The sequence below is a fragment of the Ambystoma mexicanum genome, chromosome 4p (genome assembly GCF_040938575.1).
Source record: "Ambystoma mexicanum isolate Mex_15411 chromosome 4p, UKY_AmexF1_1, whole genome shotgun sequence".
Lineage (NCBI taxonomy): Eukaryota > Metazoa > Chordata > Amphibia > Caudata > Ambystomatidae > Ambystoma > Ambystoma mexicanum.
In genome coordinates this window covers 44,214,762-44,233,331 of record NC_090927.1, presented here as the reverse complement: position 1 = coordinate 44,233,331, position 18,570 = coordinate 44,214,762, and the positions used below count along the sequence as shown (strand labels likewise).

The window sequence follows — 18,570 nt, the reverse complement described above, 5'->3', positions numbered from 1 at the left end:
GTGTCAATCGTCGCCACCCTCGGGTTCAATTCTTTCTCCAAACACCAATGACAGAACCTGAGCCATTTACTCTTGTATTGAGATCTGGTCGAGGGTTTCCTGGCTGCCTTGATAATGCGCATGTTATCCGCAGACAAACCCAAATGCTCTAGAGCCGTGAACTCAGGCACCATGCCGCCAAGTTCAGCGATTGTGGGGAGGCGTGCCACATCTGCTGTTCCCCTTGGTGAAGAAGATCAGGAGTTACTGGTAACCTGATCGGCGGACACACCGACAGGTGTTGAAGTTCTGAGAACCAAAACCTGGCCAGCCACCACAGAGCTATCAGTAGAAGAGAACAGTTGACAGAGCTCTTCAACTTCCAAATTGCTCGATGAACCAGAGGAAGAGGCGGGAAGGCGTAAGCTCTCATGTTGTGCCATGGAATCTCGAGTGCGTCCCCCAGAGAGGAGGCTCCCAGCCCCCCTCTGGAGGCGTACTGAGGAAGCTTCTTGTTTACCGCCGTGGCGAAGAGGTCTACCTCTGGTGTGCCCCAACGCGAGAAAAACCATGAGAGGATCTCTGCCTTCAACTCCCACTCATAGCTGACCACTATCCGCCGGCTGAGGGCATCCGCGGTGACATTCAGCCGGCCCGGGATGTGTACTGCAAGCAGCCAGACCCCATGAAGCATGGGCCACTCCCAAATCTGGATGGATAGATCCACGAGAGTGGGAGACTTCGTTCCCCCTTGCTTGTTTTTGTAGTACATTGACACCGCATTGTCTGTTCTTATGTGGACCACCTTGTTGACAATGAGAGGTCTGAACGCCTTGAGCGCCAGAAAAATCGCCAGAAGCTCCAATTGATTTATGTGCAGGAGCTAGTCCTGAGGTGACCAGATGTCCGAGACCTGAAGAAGATCTAACGTCGCCCCCCACCCGAAAAGGGAGGAGTCTGTCGTGATCGTCACCATGCCGGCTGGGTCCTGGAACCCCACGCCCACTGACAGGTTGCTGAGAGATGACCACCAGTTCAGGTCCACTCTCATGGAATCCGGAATCTTTATCCGTTTGGAATCCGGGTCCACAGCCTGATGCCAGGAACTCCGAAGAGCCATTTGGGTCCGTCTCATTTTGAGACGAGCAAGAGAAAGAGCCAGTACACATGAGGCCATGAGGCCCAGAAGCCTCTGGAACCACCAGGCCGACATGCTCTCCGACTGTGTAAACATCTGACATGTGGCCAACAGATCCGCCATTCTGTGCCCGGTCAGATGCACTTGGCAGTCTATCGTGTTCCAACGAAAACCCAGGAAAGTCAGGTCCTGTGAGACCGTCATGGAGGATTTCCGCCAGTTCACCGACAGCCCAAGATGGAACAGGAGCTGAAGGAGAGACTGGAGGTTGCCCGCTGCTGCCAAGGGACAAGGGCTGCGTAGGAGCCAGTCCAAATAGGGATACAAATGGATACCCTGGAGACAAAGATAGGCCGCAATCACCGACATCATCTTCGTGAAGACACGCGGCACCGAACTGAGGCCAAAAGGAAGCACCCGAAACTGGAAGTGCTCCTCTCCCAAAGAGAAACGGAGGTATCTCCTGTGTGGGTTCCAAATCAGGATATGCATGTACGCATCCTGAAGATCCACCACGCTGAGCCAATCGCCCGCCTGCAACGAGGAGCGAATCTGGCCGGGCGTGATCATCTTGAATTTCTCTTGGGGTAGGGAAAGATTGAACTGGGAAAGGTCTAGGATAGTGTGCAGGCCAGCCTGGTTGGGTTTGGGCTCCATAAACAGCCGGGAGTAAAATCCCTCCCTTCGCTGCCCAAGGGGAACAGGTTCCACAGCTCTGAGGAGCAGAAGTTTCTGAACCTCGGCCTTGAGGGAGGGTGAGCCCGACAGCTGAAAAGGAGGGTTGCGGGGTGGGGTAGGGGTTAAGGTAAGCGGAAGCCCGCTCGAGCGACTGACAAGACCCATCTGTCTTCTGTGATAGCTTGTCATACCTCCCAATGAGACGCAATGCGTCCTCCCACCGGGGTCTCGTGCGAGCGCGGAAAACCCTCATTTGGCAGGTTTATCGGTGGCGGTGCCACCAGAACCTGATGAGGAGGCTGAGGAGCGGGAGAAATACTGCGTTCGCTGTTGTCTACGGCGGTTATTCCCTGCAGGAGTATCCACTATGCGACTTTTGCGGTCGAGAAAGCCCCTAAAACCAGAGGAAGGTCGACCTTGCGACAACAGCCTTTGAGCCTTGAAGGGAGTGCTGTCTTTGGTTTTGGTAAGCTCTACATCAGTAGAAGAGTGAAAAAGCTCCTTACCATCAAATGGAAGGTCCAGAACCTTGTCTTGCACCTCCTTCGAGAACTTAGTGGCATGTAGCCACGCTTGGCGCGAGGTATCAACCCCAAGCATCAGACCCCGAGCAGAGGTGTCTACGTGGTGAGCAGCAGCCTCCAGGAGATCCTGGGCCAAGACCCTGGCATCGGAAAGGCCTCCTCTGAAATCCTCCAGCTTCTCGACCAGAATGTGCTCCTCAAACTCCGACAGACCTCTCCACATCCGCATGTTAGCTCCCGCCAAAATCAATTCTGCATTGGCCTGCCTGAGCTGCAAGGCCGAATTGGCAAAGATTTTCCTCCCTAGGGAGTCCAGGAGCTTGTCCTCCTTTCCCAAGACCTGAGTAGCCGTCGCGAAGGAGGATGCTGCAGGTCTGGATTGCAACGTGGCCGCAGCCACCACTGTGGAGGAGGGGGCGGACAAGACGACAAGGCCACTTCTTCCGAGGAATGTAGCCTGTACCTCGCGTCAATCTTCTTATTGACAAAAAGTCCCGAGTGTGGCTTTTCCCAAACTCTTCAGACCTCGGCCAGAACGTCCTTCTGCAAGAACAGGCTGGTACGCTCCAAAGGAGACAAAGTGAATGCCCCAGAAAGCACGCCCTCCTGCGGAGCAGGTGCCTCGGGCACCGGAATATCTAAGAAGCTCATGTCCAGTACCCGCTCATGGAAAGCTCTGGTAGAGCAGTGCAGGTCCTCGTTGTCCTGATCACCTTGAGGGTCATCTGACAGGTCAGGATCCTGCTGAGCCGTGTCAGGCACTGCCTTGTCCACTGGGGACAATGGTGGCACAGGCGGAAGCGCAGGGCGAGGCACCACAGGCAAGGGAGGTGCCGGCGGAACCACCGTCAGAATGGGTGGAGCCGGAGGCGCGGGTGGACAGATCTCCTTGAAAAGCCCTTTGAAATATTCCCTCATGGGGTCGGTGCGCATAAGCGCTTGAAATTTACCGAAAAAGGCATCCTCAGGAGATTGTTTCGGAACCTGAGGAGGCCTCTCATGAGGTGGACAAATCCAGGGACGCAACGGGGAAGGGTGCCACACCGACCCCTCCGCCGACGTATCGACATAAATCAAGGGAGCCGCCCCCGCGGGCAACGAAACATTGTGCGGAAGAGGCCTCCGGGCGTTCTAATCATAAACCGGCCGTAAAGGATGCGCACAAGAGACCTTAGGTTCACCCGAAGGACCGAACCCTACACCAGGGGCCGATGGCGTAGTTGTAGGGGTAGTACCTAAAATGGCCACCGTGGTCGTGGCGGGAACGGCCGCCATTTTGTCCTCATCTGAGGGGAACTGCGGCACGTGAAGAAGTGAGGCAGGGGTCCCCGTCTATGGGTCAGGGGTCTTAATTTTAGCCTTAACGTAAGGAACCTCGGCAGAGCCGGTACTATGAGGCCTGGAATGTTTCTGCGACATACCAACCGCCAACTGAGCCTTCGAAGGAAGAGCCTCGGCACTGCCGGCAAAAGAAGAAACTTTCTTCTTTGCCCCCTCAACAGATCTGGTGTCACCACAAGAGCGGGAACGGTGCGCTGTCACCGACAGGGCCTTGCCCGGCCCCTCAGAACTGTTGGTATCCTTAGCCTCTGTACGAGGGACCTCAGACCTAGGCCCGGTAGAAGCCTTATCGGCACGGGCCTCGAACATCTGTCCGATAACCTCAAGCCCAGCCAAGACCTCAGGCGTACCCCGGTTTTGTTTTTGAGGGAAGCCGAAAGAGCGGCCTCAGAGCAAGCTCCGGTACCCCACGACTCAGTAGAACTGGGTCTACAAACTGCCCCCACAGGAGGGGCCTCGGAGCGTACTCAGGTGTTCACAGGCCCCTTACGGAGACCCTCTGAGAAAACTCTGGTAGAATTATTAGGCCCGACAAGCACCTCAGGGCGAACCCCGGTAACAGAGCGATCAGCGCCCCTCCCGGCTCGAGAGGAACCCGGGAAGGTATCCCCCGGCCGGGGTGCTCTGAAAATTAAAGAATTTACCAGGCGTTTTTTCTTCTCGTCGATGAACACCTGAAAATGCGAAAGAGGAGTCCGTCCGAACACCTCCTCCCACCGCTCCAACCGACGTTTAAGTGCCCGGACCGAAAGGGAGCAGTAAAAACAGGAGTCCCAACGGTGTTCCAGACCCAAACACTCTAAACAAAGAGGATGGGGACCGCCCTCGCGAAGCGACGGTGACACGATGAACAGTAAACGAACGCTAGCGAGAGCCAGAGAGGGAAAAAAAGGGAAGAAAATCTTCGAGGATGCAAGTGCGTCCGGCCCCGATCGTGCGGAGAAAAGGACTGATGGGCGTGCGCGGGGCGGAGCTAAGGTGGGCGGGGTTATGCCGCATGCCGGGCCCCGCACAGGAAAGAGGAGGGACACATTTTTGAAAAAAATGTGGATGCTTTTTACAAACTGCTCCGGTCCTGTCCCACAAGACGGAGAGATGTCCCATAAGCATGAAGGAAAGGGGACGGGACATAGAAGTAATACGTGTTGAGCACTGCACTGGAACTCTCCTCTATGCCCGGATCTAGGTGCACTGGGAAAAAAAAAGAACCACTGTATGTAGGCAGGCTATAAATTATCTAATACAAAACCAAGGTATGCGTTTGTCACTGAGGGATCAGGGTCAGCTAAAAAATATCATTGGTGATAGTAGCTGAGTTGAAGTGTTGGTAATTGCAGCTGAGCTCCACTGTGTCCGACTGGACTGACTTCTCACGTATTTATAGGGAAAGTAGGGATCTCCCTCTCCCAGGAATTCGGGCATCCATTAAGCATGGGGAGCATGCCGCGCCAGTTTACAGCCAAAAGGGACAGGCTTCGAGGAGGAGCCGCGCTGCAGGTGGTAGAGTGAAGATTAAAGAAACGTGGCGCCGAACGGAGAGACAGGAATAGAACGCCACGTGTATGCGACGGCAGGTCCGGTATGGGGGGCGAGGTCCGTGGAAGTAGAATAGTGGGCACCGGCGAGGGAACACACTGGTCGCCCCAAGTATCAGTCGAGTAGTAGAGGGAACATCGTGCCACCACTAGCTGCAGCACACTCCGGACGTCGGACTCACCTCCTGCTTGAGGAGACGGCACCTTTCTCGTGTTGGGCGGGCGATACTCCCGCACTCCTTGTTGGTCTTGGTAGGAGCGGGCACGGTCCACACCTCGGGGGAGGCAAGCAGCAGTAGAGGGGCTCACTCACCCAGCCATAGAAGGGGGGACATCATCCCCAAGGCCACCGGGGGTAACCAGCGGTTCGGGCTTAGCCAAGGTCTCAGCCACGCAGGTCCGCCAGGCGGGCAGTGGGCCGAGGGGGGGCAGCAGCCATAGGAGATGGTGCGCCAAAGGCAACGCACTAGCCGCCCCCTGCAATGGGTGCCCGCCGACTCTCAAACAGCACAGGGCGAACGCAGGCCAGCAGCCACTCGCCCTTCCCTCCAGCAGGCCCCGCAGCCGTGGTGACTCCTGGGGCAGAAGGCGGTCCCCGCCAGATGTGGAAGGCGGATTGGGGCAGCATCGACTCCCGATCCCCCTGAGTTAGTGATATCTGCGGAACAATGTCACATCACGGGCTGATTTTCAGGTGGCAGTCGGAGGAGGTCTGGTGGAATGAACCCACAGTCTTCTTTCCGTTAAGTATTTCGCTGGTTTTAACCTCTAGACCAGTTCTGGAACCTTTGGCAGTACAGATATTTTGGACTAAAACTCCATCAGCCTTAGCTAGCCTAATCAATGGCTGTGATCATGAGACCAAATCGGGAGAGCCTCGGGTTGCGCAGTGCTGCTCTACACTAAGGTTGATTTAATTATATGCACCCTTTATTCATAAGCTTTCCTTGAGGAAATTTCATCTTAGATAGCATTGAAGATACACGATTACTGCTCAAAGGCATCAGTGTCTGAAGGTTCTAGAGGATGGACTGCATGGGATGGTATGCTTCGTAGTCATGGTTATTGCTCAAAAGCATTAGTGTTTGAACGATCCACAGGATGGACTGCATGGGGTGGGGGGTTGCTTCGTAGTCATGGTTACTGCTCAAAGGAATCAGTGTCTGAATGTTCCGCAGGATGGACTGCATGGGGGAGTTGCTTCGTATTCTGCTTACTTAGGGAAGAGCAGGATCATCATTTTGATGTTAATGATTAATTAGCATTCAACTGCTGCGCTATCAGGGAGGAACCGGATGTCCATCTTCTTTCTGTCCTAAACCAACGTCTGCATTCTGATTGCAGTTTGTGAGCCTTTCCTGATATTTCATCATCTCCTCTCTCCTCGTGCACTCTTCTGTCTTGAATATCACACGTAGTCTCTCATGCAAAGCAAATAAACTTTTCTCAATGTAGCATTTCTGAAATTCAGGATTGTTTCTGTGTGGTTTCTGTGATGTTGTGTAAAAGTGAATTGATGACAGACACTTGTCTGGCCTGGAAGTCAAACCGTTTTCTCCCATGTGGGCTCTTTCATGTTGAATTAGACCAGCGACCTGCAACCTGCAGTGTTCTAGGTGTTTTGAACAGCAACTCCCATAAACTCTCACCACCGACTATGCTCAATAGAGCTGATGGATGGTGTACTCCAAAACATCTGGAGATCCAAAACACTTGTGTGAATTAACTAAATTGCTGGTCTGTTATCATAGGTTGTCTTGTGCGTAATGTGCAGTCTTGAATCTTTTTAGCACCCCCTATTACCTGTATGGTTTTTGGTGCATAATAAATAAAATCCAAAAGGTTGCAGGCCTCTGAATTAGACTTGTATCATATTTTCTGACATCCATTGCACACAAAGGGATTTCTCATGTGGCTTAAACTGATTTTGTAACTAAAGCATTTCAGACATGCAGTGAACTGACCAGCGTTGTGTCCTTTGTGTGTTTTCTCTCATCTCGATTTTGGTTGCCTTTCTGACTCAAGCTTTCCTGATATTCCAAGCACTGAAGGTTTTACTCCTGTTTGGATGCACATGATTCTTCTCAGACATGCAGGGGGCTTCCCAGACATGCAGGGGGCTTCCCAGACATGCAGGGGGCTTCCCAGACATGCAGGGGGCTTCTCTGCAGGGTATTGTCCTCTGTAGCTTGTCACAGAGAGAATTAAAGATCATTAAGGGCAGATTTTTTTCTGACATTCAGGGCTGTAGTATGGTTCTTTTAATGCATGGGTTTTTTGTATCAAGTTAGTTTAGAATTATTGGCTGAAGCTTTTCTGTCATTCACACTGGAGGTTTCTCTTGTGTGGCTTCTCTTATGGGTAGTTAGGCTGCTTTTCTGGCTGAAGCATTTCTGACATTCAGAACACTGATAAGGTTTGGCTCCTGTGTGGCTTCTCTCGTGTTTAGTTAGGTTGCTTTTCTGGCTGAAGCATTTCTGACATTCAGAGCACTGATAAGGTTTGGCTCCTGTGTGGCTTCTCTCATGGATAGTTAGGCTACTTTTCTCACTGAAGCATTTCTGGCATGCAGAGCACTGATACGGTGTGGCTCCTGTGTGGCTTCTCTCATGGGTGGTTAGGCTGCTTTTCACACTGAAGCTTTTCTGACATTCAGAGCACTGATAAGGTTTGGCTCCTGTGTGGCTTCTCTCGTGTTTAGTTAGGTTGCTTTTCTGGCTGAAGCATTTCTGACATTCAGAGCACTGATAAGGTTTGGCTCCTGTGTGGCTTCTCTCATGTATAGTTAGCTTGGATTTCTCACTGAAGCATTTCTGACATTCAGTGCACCGATAAGGTGTGGCTCCTGTGTGGCTTCTCTCATGGGTAGTTAGGCTGCTTTTCACACTGAAGCATTTCTGACATTCAGAGCATTGATAAGGTTTGGCTCCTGTGTGGCTTATCTCATGGGTAATTAGGTTGCCTTTCTGACTGAAGCATTTCTGACATTTAGAGCACTGATAAGGTTTGGCTCCTGTGTGGCTTCTCTCATGTATAGTTAGCTTGCTTTTCTGACTGAAGCATTTCTGACATTCAGAGCACCGATAAGGTTTGGCTCCTGTGTGGCTTCTCTCATGGATAGTTAGCTTGCTTTTCTCACTGAAGCATTTCTGACATTCAGTGCACCGATAAGGTTTGGCTCCTGTGTGGCTTCTCTCATGGGTGGTTAGGCTGCTTTTCACACTGAAGCATTTCTGACATTCAGAGCACCGATAAGGTTTGGCTCCTGTGTGGCTTCTCTCATGGGAAGTTAGCTTACTTTTCTCACTGAAGCATTTCTGACATTCAGAGCACCGATAAGGTTTGGCTCCTGTGTGGCTTCTCTCATGGGTGGTTAGGCTGCTTTTCACACTGAAGCATTTCTGACATTCAGAGCACCGATAAGGTTTGGCTCCTGTGTGGCTTCTCTCATGGATGGTTAGGCTGCTTTTCACACTGAAGCATTTCCGACATTCTGAGCACTGATAAGGTTTGGCTCCTGTGTGGCTTCTCTTATGGGTAGTTAAGTTGCATTTCTGACTGAAGCATTTCTGACATTCAGAGCACTGATAAGGTTTGGCTCCTGTGTGGCTTCTCTCATGTATAGTTAGCTTGCTTTTCTCACTGAAGCCTTTCTGACATTCAGAACACCGATAAGGTTTGGCTTCTGTGTGGCTTCTCTCATGGGTGGTTAGGCGGCTTTTCACACTGAAGCATTTCTGACATTCTGAGCACCGATAAGGTTTGGCTCCTGTGTGGCTTCTCTCATGGATGGTTAGGCTGCTTTTCACACTGAAGCATTTCCGACATTCTGAGCACCGATAAGGTTTGGCTCCTGTGTGGCTTCTCTCATGGATGGTTAGGCTGCTTTTCACACTGAAGCATTTCCGACATTCTGAGCACCGATAAGGTTTGGCTCCGGTGTGGCTTCTCTCATGGATGGCTAGGCTGCTTTTCACACTGAAGCATTTCTGACATTCAGAGCACTGATAAGGTTTGGCTCCTGTGTGGTTTCTCTCATGGATAGTTAGGTTGCTTTTCTGACTGTAGCATTTCTGACATTCAGAGCACTGGTAAGGTTTGGCTCCTGTGTGGCTTCTCTCATGGGTAGTTAGGTGGCTTTTCTTACTGAAACATTTCTGACATTCAGAGCACTGATAAGGTTTGGCTCCTGTGTGGCTTCTCTCATGGGCAGTTAACTTGCTTTTCACACTGAAGCTTTTCTGACACTGACTGCACTGATAAGGGAATAGTTTCTTACCTGTAACTCCATTTCTCCAGCATTGGTATCTTTCATGGATTCACATGCTTTGAATATTCCCCGTCGTCAGGCTGGGAATCCCCGGTACATTATATAGACCCTTTCCCGTAGGAAAACTTTTTCGACGCTTATGCGTCCTATCCACCTCGTTTTGTATCATGCGTGCCCGTGCCGTCAGGACGTCATGATATAAATACAGGCCCCGCCCCCGCGCTCCCTCAGATTTCGGCCCCCAAAGTAGTGGGGGAACCGGTTTGCATGATCAGGGGAGGCAGGTGGGCGCATGTGAATCCATGAAAGATACCAATGCTGGAGAAATGGAGTTACAGGTAAGAAACTATTCCCTTCTCCAGCATTGGATCTTTCATGGATTCACATGCTTTGAATAGATTACATAGCAGTACTACCCCCAAGAGGAGGTGTGCATGCAAACCCCTATACATTCTTCGCAAAAGGCCGTTCCCTAAGATTATGTATACATCAGTAATAGTTTACATAGGGAAAAAACGGACCACATACAGTCATAAATTCCACAGGATGCCACCCCGCAGCCGGGGCTTACCTTACTGGAATAGGTGTCGAAGCACCGCCTGTCCCATCCGGGTGTCTTCGGCATGTTGCTGCGACAGGCAGTAATGGCGGGTAAAGGTGTGTGTAGTCGCCCAGGTAGCCGCCATGCAGATGTCCCCTAGAGGGACTCCGGCCCACAGTGCCGTCGACGATGCCGCTGCTCTAGTTGAATGAGCTCTTGGCCGTCGTAGAAGAGGCTTCCCTGCCTTGGAATGGCAGTACGAGATGGTAGATGACACCCATCTTGAAAGTCCTTGCTTTGAAATGGCTTTTCCTCTAGCACCCAACCCATAGGCCACAAACAGCTGTCTCGTTTCTCTGAACGGTTGCGTACGATGAAGATAAAACTTGAGAGCCCTTTTTACATCCAATGTGTGTAGCATGCGCTCCGCTCCCGAGCATGGCTCCGGAAAAAACGTAGGCAACACGATAGAAGAGTGTTTATGAAACACCGAAGGAGCTTTTGGTATGAACTGTGGGTTAGTGGCTAGGACTACCTTGGTCTTGAAAAATCGTAAGTATGGTGGGTCCACCATTAGAGCCTGAACTTCTGAGATACGTCGGGCTGAAGTGATGGCCACCAGGAAGGCCAATTTCCACGACAGAAACTTCAGAGACGATGATGACATTGGCTCAAACGGAGGTTTCATAAGAGACGTTAAGATCAGATTGAGGCTCCACTCCGGTGGAAATTTCTTCTCTGGAGGGAAACTCCGAAAGAGGCCTTTAAGGAAGTGCTTAATCAGGCGGTCGCTGAACAATGGTGCCGAGTGCCGTCGACGAGTAAACCTGGAAATGGCTGCTAGGTGTACTTTTATTGACGACACCGACAGGCCCATTTGAGCTAATAACAGCAAGTATGGAAGGAGCTGTTCCGGCCTAATCGATTGCGGGGCCAAACCTGGTTGATCCTCACACCATTGACAGAACCTTTTCCATTTGTACGCGTATGAGGCGTTTGTGGAAGGTGCTCTTGCCGCTTGCAGGATACGTCGACAGTCCTCCGGAATCGTTAGCCGACCAAATTCGGCGAAGTCAGGAGCCAGGCCGTCAACTTGAGGCTGTCCGGGTCGTGATGCCAAACGACACCCTCCTGTCGAGACAGAAGGTCGGGGGTCTTCTGGAATCTCATCGGTTCCGCCGCCGCTAAGTGTAGTAGGTCTGAAAACCACACTTGTCTGGCCCAGTATGGGGCCACCAGAATTACCCGACATGGGTACCTGAGGATCCATTGCAACGTCCTCCTGACAAGGGGAAAAGGAGGAAATGCGTACAGGAATTTGTTCGTCCATGGGAATGAGAACGCATCCCCCAGTGAGCCCTGCTGAGGCCATCTGCTTGCGTACTGATGGCATTTCTTGTTGTTCTTCGTTGCAAACAGGTCTATGGAAGGGTGTCCCCATTCCTTGAATACTTGTTGAAGTTGTTGGTCGTTCAGCACCCATTCGTGAACTTCGTTCATTTCTCTGCTGAGGGCATCGGCTTCCACGTTTTTCACTCCTGGTAGGTGAAATGCTAAGATTTGTATGTTGTGTTGAAGGGCCCAATGCCAGATTTTCTGTGCCTCTGTCGATAGGGACCTGGAACGTGTCCCTCCTTGTTTCCTCAAGTAGAACATCGTAGTGGTGTTGTCCGTCATGACACGCACCACCGAGTCCCTCAGTTGCGGAAGAAAAGACTTCAGAGCCCATCGCACTGCTCTCAGTTCTAGCAGGTTGATATGCAGGGAGGACTCCTGCAAAGACCACTGGCCTTGTACCTGTAACATATCCAGATGAGCTCCCCATCCGCTCAGCGATGCATCCGTCACCACCGTCTTTTGGAACTCTGGTTCCAGTAGAGGCATCCCTCTCGTTAGGTGAGTAGACACTTTCCACCAGCCGAGTGCTTGAACTAGTTGTTCGTCGACGACCAGTCTGTCGGACCAGCGACCTCTGCTCTGTGCCCAACGGTCCGCTAGAAATTCCTGGCAAGGCCTCATAAACAGACGGCAGTTGTTTATTAACGGAATGCAGGACGACATGGTCCCTAGCAGGGACATGTACTTGCGCACAGAGACTCTGGTACCGCCGCTCCATTCCGACGCCTTGTTTTGAAGTTTCTGAATTCTTTCGCTGGATGGTTTCACCAGGCTTGTGTGCGTATGAAACTCCGCTCCTAGAAAGACCAAGGTCCTCGAAGGCTCTACTGAGGACTTGTTGAAGTTTATTGCGAAGCCCAGTTCCTGTAAGATGGACATTGTGGCTCGTAGACTGTCTCGTGTTTGTTCCTTGGATGACCCTCTGATTAGCCAGTCGTCTAGATATGGATAGACATGATGACCATCCTTCCTTAAATGGGCCGCTATAGGGGCCAAGCACTTGGTGAACGTCCTGGGGGAGGACTTGAGCCCGAACGGGAGGACCTTGAACTGAAAATGCTTTCTCCCGACGACGAATCTTAAATATCTCCTGTGTCGTGGGCGTATTGGGATGTGAAAATAAGCATCCTGAAGGTCTAGTGAAGAGAGATAGTCCATGGGTTGCACCGATCTGATAACCTCTTGGAGTTTTAGCATTTTGAATTTTTGGCTCTTTAGCCACTTGTTGAGTACCCTCAGGTCGAGAATGGGCCTCCATTTGCCGTTTGGCTTTTTGACAACAAAGAACCTGGAATAAACTCCTTGGCCTTCCTGTGCCACAGGAACTCTCTCTACCGCCCCTTTTCGCAACATAAGCTCCGCCTCTTGTCGTAGGATTTGGAGGTGGGGCTGTGTCGAGAATAAAGGAGGAAGACGCGGAGGCTTGTCTTTGAATTGCAGCGCATGACCCATGCGAATCGTGTCTAGGACCCATCGATCTTTGGTGATGCATTTCCATCGGTCGAAGTGATGAGAGACTCGACCCCCCAGGACGTTCCGAAGGCCGTCATTGGTTGCTGGTTTGCTTGTTCTTCGTTGACGACGGACCTGAGCCTCGCCGCCTGGAGGCTTGATAGTCCCTGCTTCCACGTGCCGACTGGGACGCTCGTCTGAACCCTTGTGAAGAGTACGAGGGCCTGTTAAATCCACGGTCCCTCGAGGCTCCAAAGCGGGAGTTTCCAGAAGCACCTCTGAAAGGGCGAAAAGAGCGAAAATTTCTACCCGTTTGAAGGGCGCCGAGGGACCTAGCAGTATCCGTGTCTTCTTTCATCCCTTTCAGCGCTTCATCAACCTTTTCGCCAAACAGGTGCTCCCCTTCGCATGGCATGTCCAGGACTTTGTACTGTACTTCAGGACGGAAAGTAGTACATTTGAGCCACGCTTGTCGACGAAGCACTACTCCATGGTTGATTTGTTTGAAACCAGACTCTGCTAGGTCCACTGCGATATTAATAGCGTGGTTCGAGGCCTCCTCGCCGTCCCGCACCAGTAACATAGCTGCTTTTCGGTGTTCGTCTGGCAGGTGTTCTAGGATAGGGGCTAATTTGTGCCACATTTCCCTATCATATCGTGACACGATCGCTAAGGAATTGGCTGCTCTTACTGTCGTCGCTCCGACCGAGAGCACCTTCTTTCCAAATGCGTCCTGCCTCCTAGCCTCGCTTTCCGGTGGCGTTGAACATTTTTGCTGGACCCTGGCCTTCCTAGCTGCTGCCGCCGACACCACCGAGTCAGACAAAGGCTGTGATGTTAGACATTTTGGAGTGGACTCCGGAGCTTTAAACTTTTTCTCGATCCGTCCCTTTATGGCTGGTTCCGAGAACGGATGGCGCATCGTTTTGAGACCTTCTTGCCACACGTGGTCAAGGATTGGGATGGCAAATACCGATTTTCTCCTTTGACCCATATGGTCAAAAAGGAAACAGTCTTTCCTCTGCTCCTCAGGAATCAAGCCGAATTCGGAACACGCTTTCCCCATCATTGCATGGAAGGCTCCCACATCATCAGGGGGAGATGGCTGTGTCTGGCTCCTCGTAGACTCCAATTCTACATCCGAATTCCATGTCGGGTCCCTCGACGGTGACAGGGAGATGTCTGACCCAGAGTCATCATGTATAGAGTCGGACTCCGACAACTCACCCTCCTCCTGAGCTCGAGGACGATCTTTTACCGCCTGGGGAGCCGATGGGTGATTCGTCGACGAGCGAGCCGTACAAGTTTGCTCGTCGACGGAAGGTACAGACAGAAGTGACGATGACGTCCCAGGTTGAGGGAACTGGGTATCCAGCCGCTGTAGTAGCTTCTGAAGAGTATTAAGCACATCCAGAGACAAAACTGTCTGGGGGTTCAGCAACGTGGATGATATAGGTACCATACCCCCGCTCGCACTCGTCGCCGTCGTCGTCGACGTGGAAGGCCGTAAGCCTAAATCCAATGGCTGCAGAACCATGTCACCTTCCCCTTCCGCCGAGCAGGCCGTGTCTGGCTGCAGTAAGACCTCAGGGGGGATCGGGTCATAGACCTCAGGCAGCCAAGCCATAGACTGAGTTTCCGTCGACGAAGGAATCCCAACCGCTGCTGCTTGAACGGTAATAGGCATCGTCAATGACACCGAGGTCGACGAGGAAGTCGTCGTCGTCGAGCCTTTAGACTTCGTTGTCGATTTTGATGCCGACTTCCCGGCTGAAGCTTCTCGACTCACGGAAGACCTGGGACGGTCCCCTGAGGAGGATTTAGACAGCGCCAGCCTCTCCGTCTTAGATGATGAGGAGGAGGAGGGCTTTTTATGAGATGAGGAGGATCCAGCATGTTTCCCCTTATGCTTGTCCTCAGGGCGAATTTCTGCTGGCCGCACCTTCTTCGATGGAGGCTCCGACTTGCTCCTGGAGGCCGTGGAGCCAACTTCCGAAGCCGGGTAGGCACCCGCTCCGTCATTAAGCCAGTCGACCAGCCTTCTTTTACGGTCCTTAAGGGTTTTTTGGGAGAAACCCTGGCATATCTCACATGTATCCGCCGTGTGGTGCGGGTGGAGACAGTAGATACAGTCCATGTGGCCGTCTCCTTCATAAACCTTTTTGAGGCCACAGGTTGCACATGGGCGAAATAACGCCTTTCCAGACATAATTCTCCAGATTTGAACTTCGCTTACGCGAAACAGACAAAAAAACAATCTAGTTATCACTAGTAGTAACACGAAGATCCCACTGCTTTGAAAGACGGTTGAAATCTGAGGGAGCGCGGGGGCGGGGCCTGTATTTATATCATGACGTCCTGACGGCACGGGCACGCATGATACAAAACGAGGTGGATAGGACGCATAAGCGTCGAAAAAGTTTTCCTACGGGAAAGGGTCTATATAATGTACCGGGGATTCCCAGCCTGACGACGGGGAATATTCAAAGCATGTGAATCCATGAAAGATCCAATGCTGGAGAAGGTTTTACTCCTGTATGGGTCTTCTCGTGTAGAGTTGGGTATGTTTTTTGGCTGAAACGGTTATGACATTCTGTGCACTGATGAGGATTTTCTCCTGCGTGGGTTTTCTCATTTTGAGCGAGATGGGTTTTCAGACTGAAGCTTTTGTGGCATTCATTGTCCGGGGAAGGTTTCTCTGGGGGTTTCATTTCTCCAGCGTGGATTGTATTTAGCAAGAATGCAATAGCAGAGTGAACCTTATTACAGGGTCAGCCATTTGTATAGAATGCTCTATATTCATCTCTCAGTGCTGCGCTCCTGGATATAAATGCATTGTACAATGGAAAGCTCTTTTTAGGAGCTTCGATTCTTCACCTCTGTGTGTCCATGCAAGTTGAATTTTTGACACCTCCCCATTTGGGTGTTCTCAGAGAATCTTAATGCTTTAATGTCTTATGTTATTAGTATGCTGATTGGGAAAAGAAAATGTGTGTTAGGGTGATTGGATCCAACCTTGGTATGTAGTGTTTTCTAATTCAATGCACTGATATGGTTTTCTACTATTTGCATTCTTTTGTGAATAAACATGCTATGAATTTAGAATTAAATAGTAATTCCAATTCAGACTTGCTTTCGGGTCTCCTGCTCATCCATGCATTTTCTTTTACTTTTCAGAAGCATTTCCTTCTCCCGGTTACCTTGACACACTGCATATGCAATGCGCGTGATAATAGAAATCCTTTTAATAATGCGTAGCTTCCTCTACCCCCAGTTCTTGACCAGACTGGCCTTCTAGAAACGTCCATTCCATGAGATATCCATTTTGTTACAGGAAAACCCATTCTTCTGGCATTTTACATCTTTACCCTTTGCTTTTTCTGTGCAGGCTTTAGAAAACTGTAAAAGAAAATGGACACATTATCTTTTCAAACAAAGAAAAAAAGAAACATTAGACATGCACAGTTTCTTTATTTTTGAAATAGTGTTTCATTGGTTTACAAATATTTCACATGTCTTTAAGGCTTCAAAAAGCTGTCGTAACATAGCCAATATTAAGGCAACCTCCTTTCCCCTTAAAGCTCCAAGCCAGAATATTGCATCTTTCACATCCTCCCATTTCTCTACAAATCTCCCCTGCATTTTATTCAGTCTTTGTGCAGAGCCCTAAATGGTTGCAGATGCCTTAGTGGCCCCACCCTTCTCTTTTCATTACATACTCTAGAAATACTTTCAATGTTTGGAATTTTAGTGCGATCTCCGAGCACCCGTCTCGACTGTTTCACCCACAGCTCTGCTTTCAGCCATTTCAGAAATATACTGGGGTTTCCCCAATGTCTTATATCCAAATTAGAGTGCTCTTGTTCTACCTGGCAACGCATATCTTAATACCAAACTCTGAATAAAGATATTCCATGCAGGAGACGTCCCCCAAGCCAAGGGATCATCTCTAAAGTGCGTCCTCTATGCATTTCAGTCAAGTGGCTGCAGTACATTTTATCAAACGTCCACAGACCATTCATAATCAGGGAGGTGTTTTTTGTTTCAGACTCATGATTTACCCACATTATTCCCAAGCTTGGTTATTACTACTTTTTCCTCATTCAAATACCAACTACACAGTCTATTGTACTTATGTGTAAAACTCAATATAAAAGGTTTATATTGATATTGGCCTTGGGTCATTAATTGGGAACACATTTCTGATGAGAAATAAGCTTTCTTTGCAAGCTTATTGGTAGTATAAAAAAAACATTTGTGCATCGCAACCACTAAAGATTTTATTTGCCTCCATTTTTCGGTGGAAGTAATGGAAGTGGCCAGGATGCAACCCTTCTTTAGGTCACTGGTCATGTGACTATTGTCCACAAGCTCCACCCCCCCCTTTAGTATCTAAATGCCCCTGAGCTGGTGCAGTAATTAAGGCCAGTATTTTACCCAATACACATGATAAAATGATTCTGAGAAATCTGTAGATGGAGGATATACTGGGTGTCAGAATGCTGCCTTACCCGAGGCACCACTCGCTCTGGCAGCATTCGCCCCACTGGTGCTTGGGGGTTGGGTGTGGGTTCAGTCTTGTTGCCACATACGCAGCATTCTTAAGCTTGGGGGTCTCGATGGTTTCCAAACTGCACAGACGTGGGGGCATAATCAGCATCACAGTTCCATGCATGTGCTTTGCCCTGGGCAAGAGTCAGTCTGGCTGGGAGGCGTACTCATGTGATTCACCATAAAACCCAGAGATGTTTCACAGCCATTGTGTGACAATTGCTTTCAGTCTGCAAGGTGACACTTAGGGTTGGTGTTTTTAGCTTCCTGCTGCCTTGTGCCAGTTTTGCCCAGGGGCCTCCTTGCCTCTGCTCCGCCCGATTTCTTCTCTTCCTAATAATTCCTAGGACAAGGCAGCATTATCCACCTTCGCAATCAGGTGGCCTATATAATGTTAAAACCAATACGAGGAAAAAACCTTGTGGTGCCACCTTATCCCTTGCAAACACTGCAACTGGTACTTTAAATTTCACCTGAAAAATCAAGTTACTGATCAGAAAATATATATCACAGTACACTTTTCCCTATCAAGTTCTCTATTGGTCGAATTCCAAACGAGTTATTTGTACAATGAAAAGGAGGCGATCAGATAATAATTCTGTGCCAAATGCATTTCAGATGTGTACTAGTCTTTCATCATGGACATCCCCAGAACATATTCCTTATTCTAAACATAAGCGATACATTAAAAAAAATACATGTATAACATCAGAATCATCATAGAAAAAGAAAATAGGACCGCTTCAATATAAAACGCACCAAAACAAAACACAAGGGCACACATTTAACAATCAAGAGGAAAAAGAAAAAACATTGATAAAAAGACTAATATATACATTTTTTTTCAGGTATATACATAGTAAGCAGACGCACCAGGACGGTGCCGCCACTAAATGCACTGTCATGAAAACTATAGACAGACTTACAGAGGGGTGCAAAGGACAGTCAAGGATGAAATTACCAGATATTGAACTATGTGGGCACAGTGAACACTGTAGATAGATGCACCTAACCCATGCCGTCGCTATCAAGACTAACATGCATGCTAATAACAAACTCACTGCAAAAATCTAATGCCGGGCTCCGGGGCCGAATTATCAAATATCCGTATGCTAGCTTCTGGTAGTCTCTGTCCTTCAATTCTGTCTCCCTTCTTTCTGGCT

At 49.9% G+C, this 18,570-nt stretch overlaps 1 protein-coding gene and 1 long non-coding RNA gene across 2 annotated transcripts in view; both read right to left on the bottom strand.

The window, feature by feature from the left end:
* Positions 1 to 6,107: 6,107 nt before the first annotated feature.
* On the bottom strand, positions 6,108 to 9,472 carry LOC138452952 (zinc finger protein 268-like; the record flags this gene model as incomplete). Its single annotated transcript, XM_069605325.1, has 1 exon — positions 6,108 to 9,472. A coding segment is annotated over one exon (1,995 nt), but the record flags the coding sequence as incomplete, so codon positions are not given.
* Positions 9,473 to 15,386: 5,914 nt separating this feature from the next.
* Positions 15,387 to 18,570, bottom strand: part of LOC138452953 (uncharacterized) — a 123,215-nt gene continuing 120,031 nt past the window's right edge. The window contains exon 3 of the long non-coding RNA XR_011260333.1: positions 15,387 to 16,255. This is a non-coding gene — a long non-coding RNA (uncharacterized lncRNA). The remainder of the gene's footprint in view (positions 16,256 to 18,570) is intronic.